Source organism: Muntiacus reevesi, chromosome 4 (assembly GCF_963930625.1).
Source record: "Muntiacus reevesi chromosome 4, mMunRee1.1, whole genome shotgun sequence".
NCBI classification, from domain to species: domain Eukaryota; kingdom Metazoa; phylum Chordata; class Mammalia; order Artiodactyla; family Cervidae; genus Muntiacus; species Muntiacus reevesi.
In genome coordinates, this window is record NC_089252.1 from 22,149,328 (window position 1) to 22,171,844 (window position 22,517).

General features: G+C 36.6%; 1 protein-coding gene across 6 annotated transcripts in view; it reads left to right on the forward strand.

The window, feature by feature from the left end:
• The window catches only part of NOL4 (nucleolar protein 4), a 451,497-nt gene that overhangs the window by 226,740 nt on the left and 202,240 nt on the right, over window positions 1-22,517 (forward strand). For 4 of the 6 annotated variants that reach the window (XM_065935126.1, XM_065935125.1, XM_065935127.1 and 1 more), the window contains one exon: window positions 6,723-7,006. In XM_065935126.1, the coding sequence (XP_065791198.1) occupies window positions 6,723-7,006 (284 nt within the window). Of the gene's footprint in view, window positions 1-3,078; window positions 3,098-6,722; window positions 7,007-22,517 lie in introns of those variants that run through there. The other 2 variants (XM_065935129.1, XM_065935130.1) reach the window with 1 other exon arrangement.

A 22,517-nucleotide genomic window follows, 5' to 3' on the forward strand; every position in this document is an offset into this window, starting at 1 on the left:
TTGATTAGTTTTGATAAGGGAAAGAATATTTGGCTGGTCTCTCTTTCTGAAAATTTCCTAGATACTTGTTAAATGACGTTAAAATATGCTTAGATTCTGTCTTAGCTCAGATTTGGGGGCTGTCATTCATATTCACTTCTCTTGTTATCAACAGTTACCACCCACAATTCCATATTCAACCAGTTAGTTGTGGGAGATGATCTACATTAATTAATGGCCCCAGAACTCTTGTAATAGAGAATTGCTTCTTGATCTCCTGCCCCTGACCAAGATAAAAGAAACCAGCGTTTCTGATTTTTATTGAGTTAGAAGTTTTTAGTGCCCAAGTGAATCTGTATTGTTAACTATCTACCCAGGAGATTCTGGAGCAATTAAAGTTTGAGAAACACTGATCCACACCAATCATTGAGTATACTTGAATAATTTTAAGTGGTATTACCTATCCTAATATACCATAGACACTCCTCTATGTTTGTCACTGTATTCATTTTCTGTTGTGTAATAATCTGGCTGTGTAATAAATTGCCAAGAGCTCATCAGCTCTATAGGTCAAAAGTTGAGGCAAGTTCAACTAGGTTTTTAAGCTCAGGGTATCACAAAGGCTAAAATCAAGGGGTCAGCCTGTCTAAACTCTTATCTGGAAATTCTGGTAAAGAATGTATTTCAGAGTTTATTCAAGTAGTAGGCTGAGGTTAGTTCCTTGTGGTTGTGGGACTGAGATCCCTGTTTTTCATCAGTTGTCCACCCTACCCCTTAATGCTGCTTGCATTCTCTTGTATGTTACATCACCTTTATAGATGACATCAGCTTTGTATAAAGTACTATATACACACACACAAACACACACATGTATATATGTATATGCATATATTCATACATATGTAATTTTCATTTATCTCTAGCTGAAATTTAGCATTATATTGTGCTGTGAATATAATCAGTAAAGCACCTTATTCACAGTAAAAATTCACAGTATTCATCAGCAAAATAAATCAGATATTTTCAAATTACATTGTGATTATAAAAAATGTTAATGCATATCATTTTCTGTAAAATGTCTGGTTTTTTTAAACCCTAAACAAGCTAATGTATAAGTATGAAAGTCATAGTTTACAATAACTTAGTTAAGAAACCATTAATAAGTCATGAATGACCATTTTTTTAAATGGGTCCTCTTAGAATTGGGAGAACGTTTCATTGATCAGTTGACAGTGACTCTAAGGTAGGGGCAGAGATAGACTTTTAACAGACTAAACTCACATAATCAGTTGGCTTCTCTAAGTACCTACCCTGGGAGAACCATCAGCAATTTTATGTGATCCAAAAAATGAATATACAATAAAATATCTACAACTTGCTGAAACATACAGTTCCCTATGTAGAAATGTAGAATGTACTCAGTTCTCTGTCCTCTTCTAGCTCTTTCTTGCCTATATTTATTTTTCTCATATGCTCTTTGAACTAGAATAACCTACACCACCACCAATATGTATCTATGTGTATCTCACCTCCTTCAGATTGCACCTCTTGTAACTGATACCATCCTCATCCTCCATGATGTATAAGCAACTTTTCTCTCTCTGAAAACCTTGTTTACTCATTGTGCCTTGTATGAAACTTATGTGGGACAAATACTGTTTTCTGACTTACATTGTAATTCTTTTGTTATAGTTAAGAGAAATTCTACATGGAGTCTCTCTGGACTCAAAATTCCAGAAAGAGTGTCTAACACACAATAGGTATTTGGTTAAGTTAAACTTTATAAACAAAGTTATATAAGAAATGCATATTATTATCTACTCATTGGTGACTCTGAATTAGTTTTCTTTAATTATTGTGCTGAGGTTAGTGATATCCTTTGGAACATATAGCTTATTTTGGTGCTTTCACTATCTTGCTCCTGTAATTAGAGCCTGTCCTTGCAATGACATGGTCTGAATTCGGATCTCCCAGACTGGGATAACACCCTTCTGTAGAATTAATTTACTTGAAAGCTGAATCTCCTTGTTATTTTCTTACTCCCAATATCAGTTTGATCATTTTAGAATCAGTGTCCTTTAACCTTTCAGTAGTAGTTATACATGCATATATAACACACATATGAATTTATCTGCATCAGTAAACTTCTCCTTCGTCTGAATGTTTTGATTTCAAAATGTAGTCAGAGGACTAGAGATAGGAGACTATATTGCATTTGGAGGCAAATATTAAAATTTTTTTTGGACCCTATGAGCATCTGACCTGCATTTTAGGACTAAATTTCCAAGTATTAAAATTAAAATGAGGATGATATATATTTTTCCTATTCATTTTGCCCAAGGCACTTGGCCTAAAGGCCATAATGAAGAGCTACTAAAAGTGAGTAAGAAAGTACGTCAGGTGCTTTGGGAGATTTCAAACACGTATATATCATATTATTAATATTTATATATGTAAAAAATAGATATACATATATGTGTATATATAGATATATTTAAATATACCCACAGCCATATATCACACATACTGTTATAGGTTAATTCATTTTTCTATAGGGAAAACTAACTATTGACTGGTGTTGATGAACTTCGCACAAAATTCTGGTGATGTTAGAAATAATTTAAACAATATTTCTAGCATCTGTACTAACTTGTGGAGAAAATGAGGAGTGGGGAAGGAGAAAGAAGGAAATAGCCTGCTACCCATGTTAGTGTTATATAGACAAGAGCCACAGCCAAGCTCAAGTGGACAGCCTCTTTCAAACCAGTAAATCCATCCCAGTTAGAAACTAACCTCAGCGCAAATGCAACTCAAATATCCAACTGCCCTTCTGATGTCACTAGATTCCACACTACCTGTCATCATATTCCACATTCTCCTTTGTTGCTAGGCACCCTGGCCACTCTTCATTTCCAAAGCTCCAGGTGCTGTTTTTCCTTGGGACTCAAATACACAGTTTTTGGTTCCAGTGCTGTGGTACCCAGACTGAAACTTGAGAGGTGCACCATCATTCTGTGAGCGTAATGATCATAACTACAGATCTAAACCTTACACTCTGTGTCTAGCAGCCTGGTACCCACACGCCTGCAGCCACTCAGGATGGAGCAAACTCTGCTGGGTAAGAAAGCAGGTTTCCCCTGTAAAGCAGTAATCTGATGTGAATTGTTACAATTAACAGAAGTCTCAGATTTGTGGTCTATAATTCTGAAAAAAATATCTTTAAGGAAGAGAGAATGAAAACGATGAATGTGGTTTTATGAAAGTAGGTAATAAAAAATGGTTAATGAATCCTCAGTTTAATGTCTGCTCACTTCTTTATATTAAATTTTTCTAATATAGACATCAAAAACTTTGTTTTAAATTTTGATTTCTGAAACAGTGGCATATGAAATCGATTCTGTTACCATTTACAAGATAAAATATGTGAATATGTTTTTGATACAAATGAGTAAATAATTTGTCCTTCATGAAACATATGATTTACTGAGGAACTGAAATATGTAAAGCTGTTGAATTTAGTTACCTTGGTAACATCTGGAGTGAACCACTCTCTCTAAAAATATTTTCTTTCTTTATTGTTTATCCTTTATACTGAAATTATAAATACATGACTTTTATTAAAGATTCTCTTGATAAATGCTAACCCTTCTCTTATCTGAAAAATGAATAAATGATATATTCCTTATTTATATGTATGATGATATCAGATTAAAATTACAGATATAGCATGTTTGACTATAATTGACATTGGATTTGTTCTATGTGAATGTAGATTTAGTTTTTAAATATATCTTTGAGGTTATATATTTTTAATGTAATGATAATTTCTTAACATAAAATATTTCTTATTTTTGAAGGGATTCAAGTACACAAATGTAAAGTCACAATTTTCTTCATGAATTAAGTAATTGGACTTGAATCAGTCCATTATACTTTTCTTTGCATTTCTTAGAAATAAATAAAAAGAAATAACTTTTCATACTTTAGCATAGCCACATGACTTAGCATAGAAGGGCATCTTTAAAATTCCAAATTACTTACATAAGTTATTCCCCTAATTTTGTTTCTTAAACCTTAGATAGTTCATTGTTAAAAGAATGTTATTGGTTTCTCAAATTGATAGCTGTGGAAACCGCTATATATATTACTTAAATGGCCAATTTCCTAAATTCTCTTGTTTTCTCACCAAATGAGGTCTTCTCTTGAATGGGTACATAGACAGAGTAATTTCTTGCCCTGCATACTCATTTTCATTTTCTGACAAAATATGTCCAGAGAATTGTTTTAAAAATACTATTTTGTTGAAAATTAAACTGAATGCCCTTTGTTTTCATTTTTTACTAGAGTAAGAAACCTAGACTTTTTCTGAGCCCTGTGTCCAACCATTACCAATCTTACCTCTTCTTTTTTTAAAATTTTTATTGAAATATAGTTGATTTTCAAATATGCATTAGTTTCAGGTATACATCAGAGTGATTCAATTATATATACACATATGTTCATTTTTTCAGATATTTTTCCCATTTAGGTTATTACAGAATATTGAGTAGAGTTCCCCTTTGCTGTATATAGTAGGGCCTTTTTGGTTATCCATTTATTGTATATAGTAGTGTATGTATGTTAATCCCAAGCTCCTGTTTTATCCCTCCCTCCAATGTTTCCGCTTTGATAGTTGTATGTTTGTTTTACATATATTTTCTATTCTAAAATATTTTTAGTTACCCCCTCTTACTCTGCACTGCTGCTGTTTTACTTAGAGTTTATTGAGCTTTCAACAAGCTGACTTAGATGACTTCTACATCTCCTAATGGTCCCCCCCAACTTCCAGATTGTTGCCTTCACACTATTCTCCTCATCAAAGACAGAGTTATCTCTTTAAAACATTTTTTTCTCACATCACTTCCCACAGTTAATTAAAATTACTTCTGTTTGCTCTCAAGATAAAATCCAAATTCTTTGATGCACAAAACACTTCGTTTCCTCCCTTTTTAGTTTCCTTTTCATCAGCGTCTCTTTGGCACTTAGCTCTGTATTTCTCTTATTTCTCATGGGCCTGCATATTCTTTCCTCTGTGACTTTGCACTGACAATTTCTAGGTGGGGAAGGCTCTTCCCCGACTTCTTCACCTGATTAAAGCTTTGGGGTTCAACTCCAATGCCACCTTCTCTAGAAAACCTTCTGGATATCTTGATCCCTTGTTCTGGATCCCTTGTTCCTTTTTTTGCTCTGTATTTTAGCTTCATCTTTATTTTTCTGTTACTAAAGTATATGTGAACTCATTGAAGGTACCAGATTCTCTATTGGCCAAATATTTTATCCTCTTTTGGCCAAAAATAGGCACTCAGTAAATGTTTGTTGAATAAATAAACTAACAGGTGAGTTATACCACTCCTTCAGAATGTAAACATTATTTCCATGATTTCAATTGATTAGAAGACATCAAATACTCCATTGCACCGTACTAAAGAAAAGCAAACTTGAGAATATTGAAAATCAAGAAATTCACACAAAGTCACAGATATTTACATGGTTTCATCAGCGACTCTGCCCGAAAGGAAGCAGTTCAATACCTTTCTCAGTCATAAGGCTTTAAAATAGCAAATTATTACTATGGATGTAAAGAATAAATTAAGAGAAACAGAATTTTACTCTTTAGGTAACCTTTATTTTTCTTTGCTCTCAATACATTGTCATTGATATTATTTTCTTCTAACCAATTTTCTTCTGTATTTTAAATCCAGAAAAGTTTTCTTAGTTCTGCTTCTTCTCCTTCCCTGTTTCTTCTATAATTATTCCATTTTTATAATTAGAAAATTATGTATTATATGTTATAAATGATATACCTTACAGTACATTATGAATTCTATATAGAGTAGATAATAGAGAATATGTTAGAAAATCCAGTGTCATACTGTTAAGACAGTATCAGTATTAACATTTTAGACTACAACTTTTCAGTCTTTTTGTTCTTGTATTTATCTGTTTTCTTTTCACAAAATTGGGGTCACATTGACCACACCTTTCTGTAACTAGCTTTTTCCATTTAGTGCCTCTTGACTCACATTTTCCTGCATATTTAAAATGGGATATTGACTAATTCCATAATACTCTAAATGTTCCAATGTATATTAAGCACATATTAAGCCAAATTTCTATTTTTGATAATCTGTATCATTTCTAAAATTTTGTATTATTGCTATAAGCAACACTGATTTCAGTGTCTTTTTATCTGCAGAGAGATGTGAGCAATGATTAAACCCCTTAGGCTTTAAAGCCTTTATAATGACTGAGCAAAGTTTCTGAGTATTTTTGATGTTTCAGATGCATATTAAACACCCATAAAGCTGGTACTAGTATATAATCCACTAGCAGGGTGGACAGTGCTCTCATCAGAGAGTTTTCACCGATTCTGGATATTCTCACTGAAAAATACGAAAACTATTTGTGAAATAATTGGCAATTCTTTTTTTTTTTAATTTACTTTTCTTTGAGATTCCATTTGCAATTGAATGGTTTATTTTGTCTTCAGATTATTTTATCTTCTATTTATTTTACACTTCACTTCTTGTCCCTACTAAGTTAAAAATGATACAGGCTACTTCACAAGTTAAACCGCCCATCATATGTAAAACGAGTTAGTACCAGGCCAAGCCCAGAATAGGAGCTCAATAAATGTTTGTTGAAGTAGAAACTTATCAGCATATCACTTAAAAATCGAAATATAAATTTTTCCTTTCCACCAGATGATTCTGCCACAGAGAGCTTCAATGGCAACGAGACTCTGGGGCACAGTTCGGTTGCTTCGGGGGGAACACACAGCAGGGAGCTGGGCGACTCCAACTGTGACGGCAAAGCTGGGCTGGAGCAGGACGAGCAGCCCCTGAACCTGAGTGACAGCCCCCTGTCAGCGCAGCTGACTTCGGAGTACAGAATAGATGACCAGAGCACTAATGGAAAAAGCAAATACAAGAACCTTCTGATTTCCGACCTCAAGATGGAACGAGAAGCCAGAGAAAATGGAAGCAAGGTAAGATCATGTGACAATTTTCAATGAATTTTTAAGTTGGTCATGAAAGTCACAAAGAGATACTTATACAAGAAGTTGAAAGGTTGTTGCTGAACAATAAGATGCCAGGATTCTTGGCCTCCGGAGGAGATGAATTCAATCCGGGGCCAGAGACGAGGCTGGACCGCTCAGACCTTTTGTGTAATAAAGTTTTATTAAAGTATAAAGGAGGTAGAGAAAGCTTCTGACATAGGCATCAGAAGGGGGCAAAAGAGTACCCGCTTTGCTAGTGTTAGCAATGGAGTTATATACTCTCCAATGAATCCAAAGAATGTCTGGAGGTTGTAAAGACCTCACCAGACCTACTCCCATAATTTACATTTTAAGATAACAGAGTTGGCCAGAAGGTTTAATCCAAAGATTGTCCTCAGGCAGGATACATCCTTGTAAAGACCAGACCTACTCCCATAATTTATGTCTTAAAATAACAGAATTAGCCAGAGGGTTTAATCCAAAGACTGTCCTCAGGCCGGATACATTATTGTTATATAGTCACTCACAATCTGTTAATGAAAAGAAAGGAATGCCTTAAAACTTAGAATGGCACCAGATAATTCATCCCTGGCCTTAAAACGATTGACTTGAATCTTGTAGAAGGGCAGATTACCAACAAATAGTTTCATTTACATAGATTAGGGGAACAATACCTGAGTTGGGCCATTTGGCGGAACCAACTTGTGGAGTCAAGCTTAAGACAACATTTCCATAAGAAAAAGAAATGTATTGGTTAACTCAAGGTTTGAGAGTAGTTAGCTTCAGGTGAAACCAGGTGTCATGGCAACACAGCATTTTAAGAGAAACCTTTTAAATTTGTATAGAGAAGAAACAATATCGCTGGTTTGTTTCCTCCTGCCGCTTAAGGAGAGATAAAAATGTCTAGCACTTGCAGCTTCTTTCCTCCGTTTGGAGACCCCTGGCCTTCCTGCCTGTTACCCTCTCAAAGTGAAGATCTTTGTCGCTAGAAGTATTAACAAAACCCAACAGTGGGTTACCAAGAAATCACTAACTGTAGACACTGTGTGTCCATGCTACATGAACAGAATAAATTTCAGGTATAACAGTGAGTGAAATGGATCCTTTCTCATGCAGAGTGGTAGGGTTTTATACATGGAATCACTTGATTTAGTGTGCCTCACTTATATCATCTTATGGGTTTGTCTTTGGGAGTTTGTTGAGCTCAGATGTGAAAGTTTAGCTCTCAGGACACAATTTGGACTGTAAAAAGATCACTTCTAGTTTCACCTAGATAGGATAGGATACGTATATGTAGCAATAAAATTTCAATTAAATTCTTAAGTTTGCTTTAGAGACTTGGTACCTTTGATCCATAACTTACTTCATGCACGTGGACAAAATGTGTCAGTTTTATGGATGAAATTTACAGATTAAATAACTCCTTGAACAGATTTCTGTAAATTGTATTATGCAAAAGACATGTGCAGATATATTACCTACATTTCTAGATTCTTTATATTAGTATAAATTACAATCTTCCCCATTCCCAATGGATTTATTCATTAAAAGTGAAGTTATATTTCTGTCATTTTGAGATAATTCATGTTGATGATTTTGCTCTATAGGTTTTGAAGGTGTACTTTTATACATATGAGGATATTTATAGCATATATGTTTTCACTCCCTTCCCTGCTCTCACTTCTAAGTTACAGTTGTAGAATTGGTCTTTTGAAATAGATCCTAAAAGCAAAATGTCTTAATCTGGATTAATTTCTGAATTTGCTAAAGCATTATGCTTCCTAAATTGGCTCTATTTAAATCCTCTTGCCTGCCTGAGGGTGTGTTGTTTTATCCGCTTTTAAGCAAGTCACTAGGCATTATCAGACACTTAAGCACTTTTGCCTGAGGGAGGCTGTTACAACTTTTGCATTGGTAAACGCACAGTACTGTCTTTAATGGATTAAAGCCATATCATACAAACACAGATGATTTTATATTCACTAACATTATGAGAATCACTGTGTTATATTTTACAAGACAAGATAACCCTTAAGTTTCCTTGTCCTCCACATAACCCTGTCTTTATAAAACTTATTCAGGAAATGTCCTTTTAATGCTATATATCTGCTTAAGATTTTTTTTTTTTTTTCAAAAATCATCCAGTGGTTTGCTCCTCTCTTGTTTCCCTCCTTGTTCAATATTACTATAGGAACTGTGCTCATTAAAATATCTTTTTCCATTCATTAAACAGAATGAATTTACTTTTCTACCTCTATTAAAATGGGATTATAAAAAGCACAGATTGATTAACCTGCAAAGAGTAAGATAGGAAAAGAGCTCCAGAGAGGAGAAGACACCTCGGAGGAGGAATGATTAATGGTTTGATAAAAGAACAACCTCTGCAGCTGAGAAGTAACCAGGGAGATAGAGGAAAAATCAGAAGGGCATTGTGTTATGAAGCTAAGTCCACCTTTCAAGAAAGAGAATGGTCAGCTCTGATGGACACTGCTGAGGAATCAAAGCAGATCAAGTAGAAAATAACTGAATTTGTAAGACAGTTGTGGCAGCATGTTGCAACCAGAATCCAGAGGGACTTTCTTCAAAAAGAATGTATTAAATATCTGTTACATTAGCAGCAGTGAGTAGCTAGTAGAGGCAAGTCAAAGAGAGAAGGGTCTTTATTCATAAGACTGTTAATACAGCCACTAAGAGTATGTGCGTTACCGAGCCCAAGCTCATAATGCTCACCACATAAAAGGCCAATAAGTCAAGGTACTGGGGTTAGGAGTAGAATTTTCATTTTGAAAGCCAGTAGACCCAGAAGATGGTGGACTAGTGTCCCAAAGAACAATCTTACCCAAGGTAGAAGTCAGGCTTCTTTTATGCTAAGAGAAAAAGGTGTGTGGTTGGTCCCTGCAGACTTCTTTGTGTGGGAACCCTTTGTTCTTGCTGCTGTCCAGGTAGGTCTGGTCACAGTGTTCCTGTAAACCCTCCAAAAGACAAATGCTGTTTCCTGTTCTGAAACTTTTTATCTCTATATGAATGAAAAAGTATTATACCTTTGAAGGGCAGAGGCTTGAGAATGGGTGATCCTGTATAGTTCAGGCTATAGGCAACATTTTTAACTTGTTTTTCAGTCACTCAGTTGTGTCTGACTCTTTTTGACACAATAAACTGCAGCACGCTAGGCTTCCCTATCCATCACCATCTCCCAGAGCTTGATCAAACTCATGTCCTTTGATTCAGTGATGCCATTCAACCATCTCGTACTCTGTCATCCCCTTCTCCTCCTGCCTTCAGTCTTTCCCAGCAACAGGTCTTTTCTAATGAGTCAGCTCTTTGCATCAGGTGGCCAAAGTATTGGAGCTTCAACTTCAGCATCAGTCCTTCCAGTGAATATTAAGGATTGATTTTCTTTAGGATTGACTGGTTTGGTCTCCTTCAGTTCAAGGAATTGTCAAGAGTCTTCTCTAACACCACAGCTCAAAGGCATCAGTTCTACAGTGTTTAGCCTTCCTTATGGTCCAACTCTCACATCCGTACATGACTACTGAAAAAACCATAGCTTTGACTAGATGGACCTTTGCTGGCAAAGTAATGTCTCTGCTTTTTAATACACTGTATGTTTAGGACTTCCCTGGAGGCTTAGCTGGTAAAGCATCTGCCTACAATGTGGGAGACCTGTGTTCCATCCCTGGGTCAGGAAGATCCTCTGGAGAAAGAAATGGCAACCCACTCCAGTACTCTTGCCTGGAAAATCCCATGGATGGAGGAGCCCAGTAAGCTACAGTCTGTGGGGTTGCAAAGAGTCAGACACGACTGAGCGACTTTACTTTACTTTACTCTTACTTTATGTTTTTCATATCTTTTCTTTCAAGGTGCAAATGTCTTAATTTCATGGCTGCAGTCTCCACCTGCAGTGATTTTGGAGCCCAAGAAAATAAAATCTGTCACTGTTTCCATTGTTTTCCCATCTGTTTGCCATGAAGTGATGGGATCAGATGCTGTGATCCTCACTTTCTGAATGTTGAGTTTTAAGCAGCTTTTTCACTATCCTTTTTCACCTTCATCAAGACGCTCTTTCGTTCCTCTTCACTTTCCGCCATAAGGATGGTGTCATCTGCATATCTGAGGTTATTGATATTTCTCCTGGAATTCTTGATTCCAGCCTGTGCTTCATCCAGCCTGTCATTTCTCATGATGTACTCTGCATTTCAGTTAAATAATCAAGGTGACCATATATAGCCGTGAAATACTTCTTTCTCAGTTTGGAACCAGTCTATTGTTCCATGTCCAGTTCTACCTGTTGCTTCTTGACCTGCATATGAGTTTCACAGCATGTAAGTAAGGTGGTCTGGTAGTCCTATCTCTTTCAGATTTTCCCACAGTTTCTTGTGATCCACACAGTCAAAGGATTTAGCATAGTCAATGAAGAAGAAGTAGATGTTTTTCTGGAATTCTTTTGCTTTTTCTATGATCCACCAGATGTTGGCAATTGGATCTCTGTTTCCTCTGCCTTTTTTAAGTCAAGCTTGAATATCTAAAAGTTTTCAGTTCACGTACTGTTGAAGCCTAGCTTGGAGAATTTTGAGCATTACTTTCCTAACATGTAAAATGAGTTCAATTATATGATAGTTTGAACATTCTTTGAATTTACTTTGGGATTAGAATGAACACTGACCTTTTCCAGTCCTATGACCACTGCTGAGTTTTCCAAATTTGCGGGCATATTGAGTGCAGCACTTTAACAGCATCATCTTTTAGGATGTGAAATAGCACAGCTGGAATTCCATCACCTCCACCAGCTTTGTTCATCGTGATGCTTCCTAAGGCCAACCTGACTTTGCACTCCAAGATGTCTGGCTCTAGGTGCGGGATCACACCATCATGGTTATCTAGGTCATTAAGATCTTTTTTGTGTAGTTCTTTTGTGTATTCTTGCCACCTCTTCTCAATATCTTCTGCTTCTGTTAGATTCATATTGTTCCTGTCCTTTTTTGTGCCCATCTTTGCATGAAATGTTCTCTTGGTATCTCTAATTTTCTTGAGGAGTTGTCTAATCTTCCCCATTCTGTTGTTTTCCTCTATTTCTTTGCATTATTCACTTAGGAAGGCTTTTTTATCTCTCCTCACTATTCTTTGGTACTCTGCCTTCAGTTGGGAATATCTTTCCTTTTCTCCTTAGCCTTTCACTTTCTTCTTTTCTCAGCTATTTGTAAGGCCTCCTCAGGCAACCATTTTGTTTTTTGCACTTCTTTTTCTTGGGGATGGTTTTGATCACTGCCTCCTGTATTATATTACGAACCTCTGTCTGTAGTTCTTCAGGCACTCTGTGTATTAGATCTGAGCCCTTGAATCTGTTTGTCACTTCCGCTGTATGATCATAAGGGATTTGATTTAGGTCATATCTGAATGGCCTAGTTAGAGCAAGTAAAATATGAAAATAAGCAAAACAGTATCCATGCTCTAAAAAGCTTAGAGTCAAGCTGATAAGAATTTCAAAGTCATTATTATGCCCTAATTCCACAAGGAATATGGCAGGCATATGGCAGGGTGACATGAGAGGGCAGATGTGGGGCACCGATAGGACCATGATGAATCTTTTAAATTTAATATTTATTGGTTTGGCTTTGCCACGTCTTTGTTGTGGTATGTGAGATCTAGTTCCCTGACCCAGGTTCAAGCTTGGGCTTCCTGAATTGGAAACACGGAGTCTTAGCTGCTTGAAGACTGGAGAAGTCCCAGTTTAGTTCAGTTCAGTTCAGTCGCTCAGTTGTGCCTGACTCTTTGCAACCCCATGGACTGTAGCACGCCAGGCTTCCCTGTCCATCACCAACTCCTGGAGTTTACTCAAACTCATGTCCATGGAGTCGGTGATGCCATCCAACCATCTCATCCTCTGTTGTCCCCTTATCCTCCCGCCTTCAATCTTTCCCAGTATCAGGGTCTTTTCCAGTGAGTCAGCTCTCCGCATCAGGTGGCCAAAGTATTGGAGTTTCAGCTTCAGCATCAGTCCTTACAAAGAATATTCAAGACTGATTTCCTTTAGGATGGACTGATTGGATCTCCTTGTAGTCCAAGGGACTCTCAAGAGTCTTCTCCAACACCACAGTTCAAAAGCATCAGTTCTTTGGCACTCAGCTTTCTTTATAGTCCAACTCTCACATCCATACATGATTACTGGAAAAACCATAGCTTTGACTAGACAGTCCTTTGTTGGCAAAGGAATGTGTCTGCTTTTTAATAGGTTGTTTAGGTTGGTCATAACTTTGCTTCAAAGGAGTAAGCATCATTTAATTTCATGGCTAGAAATCACCATCTGTAGTGATTTGGGAGCCCAAGAAAATAAAGTCTCACTGTTTCCACTGTTTCCCCATCTATTTTCCACAAAGTGATGGGACTGGATACTATGATCTTAGTTTTCTGAATGTTGAATTTTAAGCCAAGTTTTTTACTCTCCACTTTCATCAAGAGACTCTTTAGTTCTTTGCTTTCTGCCATAAGGGTGGTGTCATCTGCATATCTGAGGTTATTGATATTTCTCCCAGCAATCTTGATTCCAGTCTGTACTACATCCAGCCCAGCATTTCTCATGATGTACTCTTCATATAAGTTAAATAAGCAGGGTGACAATATACAGCCTTGACATACTCCTTTTCCTATTTGGAACCAGTCTGTTGTTCCATATCCAGTTCTAACTGTTGCTTCCTGACCTGCATATAGATTTCTCAAGAGGCAGATCCACTGGTCTGGTATTCCCATCTCTTTAAGAATTTTCCACAGTTTGTTGTGGTCCACACAATCAAAGGCTTTGGCATAGTCAGTAGAACAGAAGTACATATTTTAATGGAACTCTTGCTTTTTCAGTGATGGCAATTTGATCTCTGGTTCCTCTGCCTTTTCTAAAACCAGCTTGAACATCTGAAAGCTCACAGTTCACGTATTGTTAAAGCCTGACTTGGAGAATTTTGAGCATTACTTTATTAGTGTGTGATATGAGTGCAATTGTGCGGTAGTTTGAACATTCTTTGGCATTGCCTTTCTTTGGGAGTGGATGAAAACTGACCTTTTCCAGTCCTGTGGCCACTGCTGAGTTGTCCAAATTTTCTGGCATATTGAGTACAGCACTTTCACAGCATCATCTTTTAGGATTTGAAACAGCTCAACTGGAATTCCATCACCTCCACTAGCTTTGTTTGTAGTGACACTTCCTAAGGCCCACTTTACTTCGCATTCCAGGATGTCTGGCTGTAGGTTGGTGATCGCACCATTGTGATAATCTGGGTCATGAAGATCTATTTTATATATAGTGCTTCTGTGTATTCTTGCCACCTCTTCTTCCCAGACCATGGTAAATCATAAGAAAGACTTTTTAGAAAGTGATGCCAAGGATAAGTGTAAAGGGCAAGAAGATGTGATTCATACGGAATGTGTTATTTCTGGTAAAGCATGTTTTGAGGCCTAGAATAGTGAGAAAGTATGCTAGGCATAGAGGTTGGCAAGGAGCTCAGCGTGGCCACAGCAGAGAAATAGTGAAGGAATGGAGGATAAAGAGGCTCCATTATGAGGGCTTTTTAGGCCAGTTTAAGGACTTTGAATTGCATCCTATTGGCAGTGCTTTGTATAAGGCTGTGGTCACCTTAGAATTTTAGAAAGATTATTCTGGCAACAATGTAGAGGAGCTATAGCATGGTAACTATGGAAAAAAGAAATAAAATAGTTAGAGAGCTGTTGCGGCCATCCAGGAACATAATAATGTAGAGACAAGAAAAAAAATAATGAACATTATACTGTTGTACTTTTGATGTTATGTTTGCAGGAGTACCATATATAGCTTCGTAGGTTGTATATTGAGAGTCCCAGACACTTCTGGGAGTGTCTTTCACATAGATTATGATATGAATGACCTCTTTACCTCTATACATTTCATTAAGATATACATTTTGTAAGAATGGTGTCTACCTTGCTTGCTACAGTATGACCTGTAGTTTAGTTGCTAAGTCATGTCCAACTCTTCTACATCCCCGTGGACTAGCCCACCACCTTCTCTGTCCTCTGTCAGTGAGATTTCCCAGGCAAGAATACTGGAGTGGGTTGACATTTCCTTTTCCCAGGGATCTTCCTGACCCGGGGATCAAACCTGTGTCTCCCACATTAGCAGGCAGATTCTTTACTGCTGGATCACTCTGGCTAGAACATGGCTTAACATCTGGTTACATAGTAGTTTCTCAAATTTTTTGGATAAGTGAAGTGTTCCTAACTGTGGGAAGTAAAACAGAGCATTTTAGTATGACTCCAGGATTTGAGGCCTGGTTGCCTAAGTGAATGGTGATTGCATGTACTAAGATTCAGAATGAAAAACATTTCAAGGGAGCTGTGTTGACATATAAAGTTTATGATCCTTATTGGATTTATGTTAGTTGTAGAGGCTGGACAGGGAAGCCGAAATATTTATTACATTTATTTTATTTTGATAATTTTATTTTTTCATCAAAGTGTAGTTGATTTACAGTGTTGTGCCGATCTCTGCTATATAGCAGAGTAACTCAGTTATACTCATATAGAGATTCTTCTTTTCATATTCTTTTCCGTTATGGAATTTTACCACAGGATGTTGAGTGTAGTTCCCTGTGCGCACACATTGTTGTTTATCTGTCTTAGATATAACAGTTTATATCTGCTAATCCCAAACTCCCAGGTGTTCCCTTCCCATATTCCCCCAGGAAGAAGACTGTGGAATTTTGCTTCAGGAATTCTTGCAATGGAAATGCAAATGCAGGGTGCCTCGGGCCGCCAGGTGACCTTATTAAAGGTTTAGCAGACTCATCAGTTCAGTGTTACTTTTCAGTCCTTAGGAATGTTCCATCAACTCTATCCAGATTTATAAAGTAATACTATCACCAGTTTCTTCATCCAATATTTTTGAGGTTAGACTCTGTTTTACCTTGGAGGATGATCAAAGCTTAATTATGTAGTATCTCTGAGAAACTTAGATACCAGTGAGTTTGATATTGACCTATTTCACAATTTTGTTATGAAGAATATCAAACAAAAATGATTTTAAAGCATTTAAAAACCTTAGTGAATAGAATTGCTTAAAAAGAATAGCTGAACTGGAGTAGGACATTTACAAATTGCTTATTATTATGCAAATTCACTTGACTAGCAGAGAATCATTTTAGTCAACCAAAGAATAAAACTATTACATGAAAAGAGTTTAAAAGATATTTATTTTATACTTGGAGACAGTCACATTTTTAAAGGATAACTAGTAACATTAAAACTCGGGAAAAAGTAGAAATGTTGATTAAGAGCTTGGAAAATACAGCTCACGAAGAAGCATTAAGGGACTAATTACATGAAAAAAGAAAGGCCAAGAAAACCCAAATCTGGATATAGTCTTTTAGTCGCTCAGTCCTGTCCAACTCTTGCAAACCCATGGACTGTAACCTGCCAGTCTCCTCTGTCCGTGGGATTCTCCAGGCAAGAATGCTGGAATGGGTTGCCATTTCCTTCTCTAAAATCTGGTTATAGATATGTTTAAAATTATTAATAGGTGCAAACAGAAACAAAATTAGAAATCTAAAGGAAAGAAATATATAAATTAAAAACACATATCATTAATATTTTTAAAAATTTTTTCTTAGTATTTGGGACCCAGTTGCTTTTTACTTAATATGGTAACATATTCTGAATCAATCCCCAGAAGAATAATGTTTCAAGTAATAACAGCGGTAGGACAGTAATTGTTTGAGAGTTAACATGTTGCAATAGTTGCTACATATTTAGTTTTTGGCTTAGTTCCCAGGACCCTTCAATCTTCGCTTTACTCAAAAATATATTTTTCCTGAACTTGGCCCATGTGACATTATTTTCAAATCTTTCCTTTACATTTTTACCAGAATGGATATTATCATTCAAATTAACGTTTATAAAACACTTCTCGCAATTATCATTAATAATTGTTAGGTGATTTTATTTAGATACAGTGAATAGAAGCAGTAGGTTTTTCAGAATATCTCTTTGAGGGGCTTCTCTGGTGGCTCAGTGATAAAGAATCTGCCTCTGCCAAGGCAGGCCTATGTGATCCCTGTTTGAGGAAGATCCCACATTCCGCAGAGCAGCTAAGCCTGTGCATCACTACTATTGCGCCTGTGCTCTGGAGCCCCCCAGGAGATGCAACTAGTGAGCCCACGCGCTGCAGTTACTGAAGCCCATGGGCCCTAAGCCCCATGTTCCACAAGAGAAGCCACGGCTATGAGAAACCCTCGCACCGCAACTAGCGAACACCCCATGCAGCAACGAGGACCTAGCACAGCCAAAAATAAAGAAGTGAATAATATCTCTGTGAAATATTTAGGCATAATGAGATTGGCTTTTGAAACAAAGGAGTGATGGCTTCACTTTTGGAACAGTATTATTTTGTTCTTTATCATGTGGCTGTATTCCAGGTCATTATTGTTTTAATTTGATAATTTTTCAATTTTCAGCTTCTTGGTGCTGCGTAGAGATTTTTGGCCCAGATGTGGTTTAGAGTAGAAGCAACAATATATAATCGGCAAATGTCCTTCATAGGTGGTACGCCTTATCCTGAGTGCCTGAAGGACAAAGGGAAGAAAAAAAAAAAAAAGGTCTCTGTTTTTAAGAACTCACACTTTAGCCAGAAAAATAGATGCATAAATAAACAGGTATGTTACAATATGGAAAGTAGTTGTACATGAGAATGCCTTCTAGACCTATTAATGTTGTGTGGGGAAGTTCCCAAGTTAATTCTTTTTTTTGTTTGTTTTTGTTTTGTTTTGTTTTAATTTTATTCATTTGATTTATTTATTTAGGGGGGCACTGGATCTTCATTGCTGCTTGTGAGTTTTCTCCAGATACAGTTCACAGGCTTATTGTGGTGGCTTTTCTGGTTTCAGAGCACAGGCTTAGGCACACGGGATCAATAGTTGTAGCACACCAGCTTAGTTGCTCCAAGGCACGTGGGTTCTTCCTAGACCCATGGAGGAAATGAACCCACGTCTCTTAGGTCTCCTGCATTGGCAGGCGGATTCTTTACCACGAGTGCCACCTGGGAAACACTTGTGTAATGCTTTCATATTCATGACTTAACCAACTCATCCTATCAGCTAAGGAGAGCACATATAATCACCGGTCTCATTGAAACAGAAGGACATAAAATCTAGTGGATGTTAAACTATTTGACTGAAATTAGCTGTATAGCTATCGAGCCTGGTATTGATCCGAGATCATCTGAAACCCTTGTGCCTTTCACTGTGCCCACCCTGAATGACGCTGTGTGAGACCAGTTCCCTTTATGGACCACATGGTGACTATGATGGGCAACAGTTCAAAGAGGCAGAAATCCAGTCCCATTAGCAGAGAGTTACTTGATAAAAGGCAAATACTTGCAGTGATGTTTCTTATACAGATATATATTTTTTCCCTTCTATATGAATTATTTTAGAAAATGAAAATAATACACCAGATGCCTCTGTTAAAAACACGAAGCAAGTCTGCAAAATATACATTTATTGTTTTAGTGAATTGAGTGGAAAAACAAATGGGTAGCTGAGTTGGAATTGGTTTTTAAAAAGCCCCAGGGTAAATTTTAAGCTCAAGTTTTTATTGTTAGCTACCAATTTAAAATAGCATTCATGTAATAATATAGATAAAGAGTATGTATAAAATACACATTAGTGTATTTTTATCCTTACAAGTTGCATAGATCTCAGATGTGTTCCTTACTGGGTGTATTTTTTTCCTTCTATTAGTACATTTTTTAAAATCAAAAGATATAGAAGAATGATACGATATAATTAGTTTTGTTGTATCTATGCTATTTGTAATCTAAATTTAATGTGTATAATGCTTTTGTGAAAAAAATGCTTGCCTTGCTCAGAGACTGTAAAATTAATTACAGTATAGAAAAAGAAAATAATCTTTAAAACCAGAACTCACTTCAAAAAAAAAAAATAAGGAACCAAGAAAAGCCTTACTGACTCCTACCACCCAAATTAGTGTCCTTTTGAATTCTTATGCTATCATGCTTACCATTACATATGCTTATATTCTTTGTAAACTGTTACAGAAAGAGATAATATAGCCACCGTTTTTGAGTGCCTACTATGTGTGTTCTATTCCATGTTTGTTCATTTCACATTTTTTATTTCAGGAGAATGGAGAAGATGAGGGACTTATATGATTTACATCCAGAAATGTGCTAAGTGAAGTTGAGTTTTAATTCCCCATATGCAGCAAAATATCAATTTTGAGTTCCTTTTTAAATATTTAAGAGTTCGGTTGGATCAATACAAAGTCTCAACTGATCCATCAGTTCCATACATTCGTAATAATCTGGTTAGAATGACAGATTGTAATTTTGACCAAAAAAAACAAAAAACAAATGGACCAATAGTCACCATTGTGTTTATTTGTTGATGACAATGAACTATTGTCAGTAGCTCAAAAAGAAATAGGAGTTTTATTTTGCATGTTTTTGTATTCAGTGTTATTTGAGTTTTGGGGAGGATTTGGGTTTTTTTTTTTTAATTTTTATTGGAGTATAGTTGTTCTACAGTGTTATGTTTGTTTCTGCTATACGGCAAAGTGAATCAACTATACTTACACATATTACTCCTCTTATTTAGACTTCCTTGGACTTCCCTGGTGGCTCAGAGGTTAAAACGTCTGCCTCCAATGCGGGAGACCCGGGTTCAATCCCTGGGTAGGGAAGATCCTCTGGAGAAGGAAATGGCAACCCACTCTAGTATTCTTCCCTGGGGAATCCCATGGATAGAGGAGCCTGGTAGGCCACAGTCCATGGGGTCGCAAAGAGTCAGACACAACTGAGTGACTTCCCTTTACTTCCCATTTAGGTCACCTAACGAATCGGCTCTTTGCATCAGGTGGCCCAGGTAATGAAGCTTCAACTTCAGCATCAGTCCTTCCAGTGAATTTTCAGGGTTGATGTCCTTTAGGATTGACTGGTTTGATCTCCTTGCAGTTCAAGGGACTCTCAAGAGTCTTCTACAATGCCACAGTTCAAAAGCATCAATTCTTTGGTGCTCAGCCTTGTTTATGGTACAACTCTCACATCCATAAATAACTACTAGAAAAACCACAGCTTTGACTAGATGAAGCTTTGTTGGCAAATAATGTCTCTGCTTTTTAATACACTGTCTAGATTTGTCATATCTTTTCTTCCAAGGGGCAAGTGTCTTTTAATTTCATGGCTGCAGTCACCATCTGCAGTGATTTTGGAGCCCAAGAAAATAAAGTTTGTCACTGTTTCCATTGTTTCCCCATCTATTTGCCATGAAGTGATGGGACCAGATGCCATGATCTTCATTTTTTTGAATGTTGAGTTTTAAGCCAACTTTTTCACCCTCCTCTCTCACCTTCATCAAGAGGCTCTTTCGTTCCTCTTTGCTTTCTGCGGTAAGGGCATTGCCATCTGCATATCTGAGGTTATTGATATTTCACCCAGCCATCTTGAAAAATCTTTAAAAGCTTTAAATATAAGATCATTTTTATAGATTTTATAGTGGTATAAATTCTAGATACCACTTTTCTAGATTTCAGTTATATTCATTAATGTACAATATTTGGTGTCTTTTTGTTTTGCTTTATCATTGTATATGTGTTTTGCTTGTGTTCTATCATTTGGAGTAATATCAAATGGTTAAAAATGTAATTTTGTCTGTAAGTGTCTTTAGAGAATGCTAGAGGAACCTTAAGAGAAAGAAATGTAGTTGAAATACCCTAAAGTGATTTACACATCTCAAATTAATGGGTATTAATAGCATTCCTTCATTCACTTGCTGTTGACCCAAATTTGAGAAAAGAATAAAAGAAGAAAAATTAATATCAGAGACAGAGAACAATGCATTCTAATTTGTCTCAATATAATAGTTTATGGTTTTTTATTAATATTAAATATTTGATGAGTCTTAAAGTATACTCCTGGGCTTCCCTGGTGGCACAGCGGTAAAGAATCCCACCTGCCAGTGCATGCGATATGGGTTTCATCCCTGGGTTGAGAAGATCCCCTGGATAATGGCAACCCACTCAAGTATTCTTGCCTGAGAAATCCCATGGACAGAGGAGCCTGATGGGCTACAGTCCATGGGGCTGCCAAAGAGTTGGACACAACTGAGCAACGAAACAGCAACAACTAAAAGTATACCCTGAGGTGCCACTATCTGTAGCCTCATTATTAGTATTTTTTCTTAATATTTTTGAAATGGAGATCCTAAAGTTAGCTGGGGTCAAGAGGGTAACTCAGACACAGAGTTTCAAATAAGAGAATTAAGTCATCACCTTGCTCCCAAAGCGTAATAATGATAGGTAACAATCATTGGATTCTTACTATTTTCCAGACATTTATCTATGAACTAACTCATGTAATCATTTTAATAACACAGTAGTTTCAGGCACTGTTATTATTCCCATTTTTTTCACATATGGAAAAACTAAGATCCAAAGAATTTATAAATATGGCTATACTAAGAATTTGTATAATTTGCATTTAAACTCCAAATCATTTGACTCACATTTCAACTACCACAGTATATGTTCAGATCATGGTTTAGGGTCTGAAAATGAGCAAAAGCTAATTAATGCTGAGACCCCTAGCTGCTATTTCATGGTTCACAGTTGTTCGCTGAGCAGGAAGCAATACTTAATCAGCTCTGTGACTTTGAGCAGGTCTCTACTTTTTAAACCTGTATACTTCATCAGTAAAATGGGGATAATGATACACTTTAATTTAGATAGGCAATTTGAAGAATCTTATTTATTTCAACTAGTGTATATTACTTTCCTTTTCCTCCCCTTTTTGTCTCCTTTTCTTACCTTATTTTGACTTAGTTACACTTATTTTTCAGGAATCTAGAATACATAATACATTCCCAGAGGCATTTTGTAGGCATTCATTCTAGGGCTCATTTCTCTGAATTCATAACATGTACTCATAGAAATAGATCCTAGGATATCTTGCAAGTTTTGCTTGTTAAAATCTTTCCTGACCCTGCTGGAATCTGTCCAATTCAAATAATACATTTCTGTATAACACCTATCTTGATGACCTCAACTAGGGAAAAATTTTTTTCAACTTTTTTTCAATTTTTTCAAAATTTGAAAAAAAAATTATTTTTTCAACTTTTAGAAGGAATGATCCATGAAGAATGAGGATGAGGTGGTGGGTGATGGGTAGTGTGGTCACACACTAAAGTGACTTACACGCATGAGGCTTGCCCCATACAAAATGTTTGTTAAAGGGAAAAAAATTCAGTGATGTGGGAATATATTTTATTGATCTTATCCTGTCTATTTTCTCAAAGTAGCAATTTTCTCACCTTGTCTCTTATTCCTTGAACACCCCACTGTGCAGCTGACTCTGGCTTTAGTATGAGTCAGTGGAGTAGGAATATGTCCTTTTTGAGGTAATATGTATATAGCATTACCTCTCTGGGCCAGAGATTCTCATTGGAATATTTCACAATGAATTTTTGAC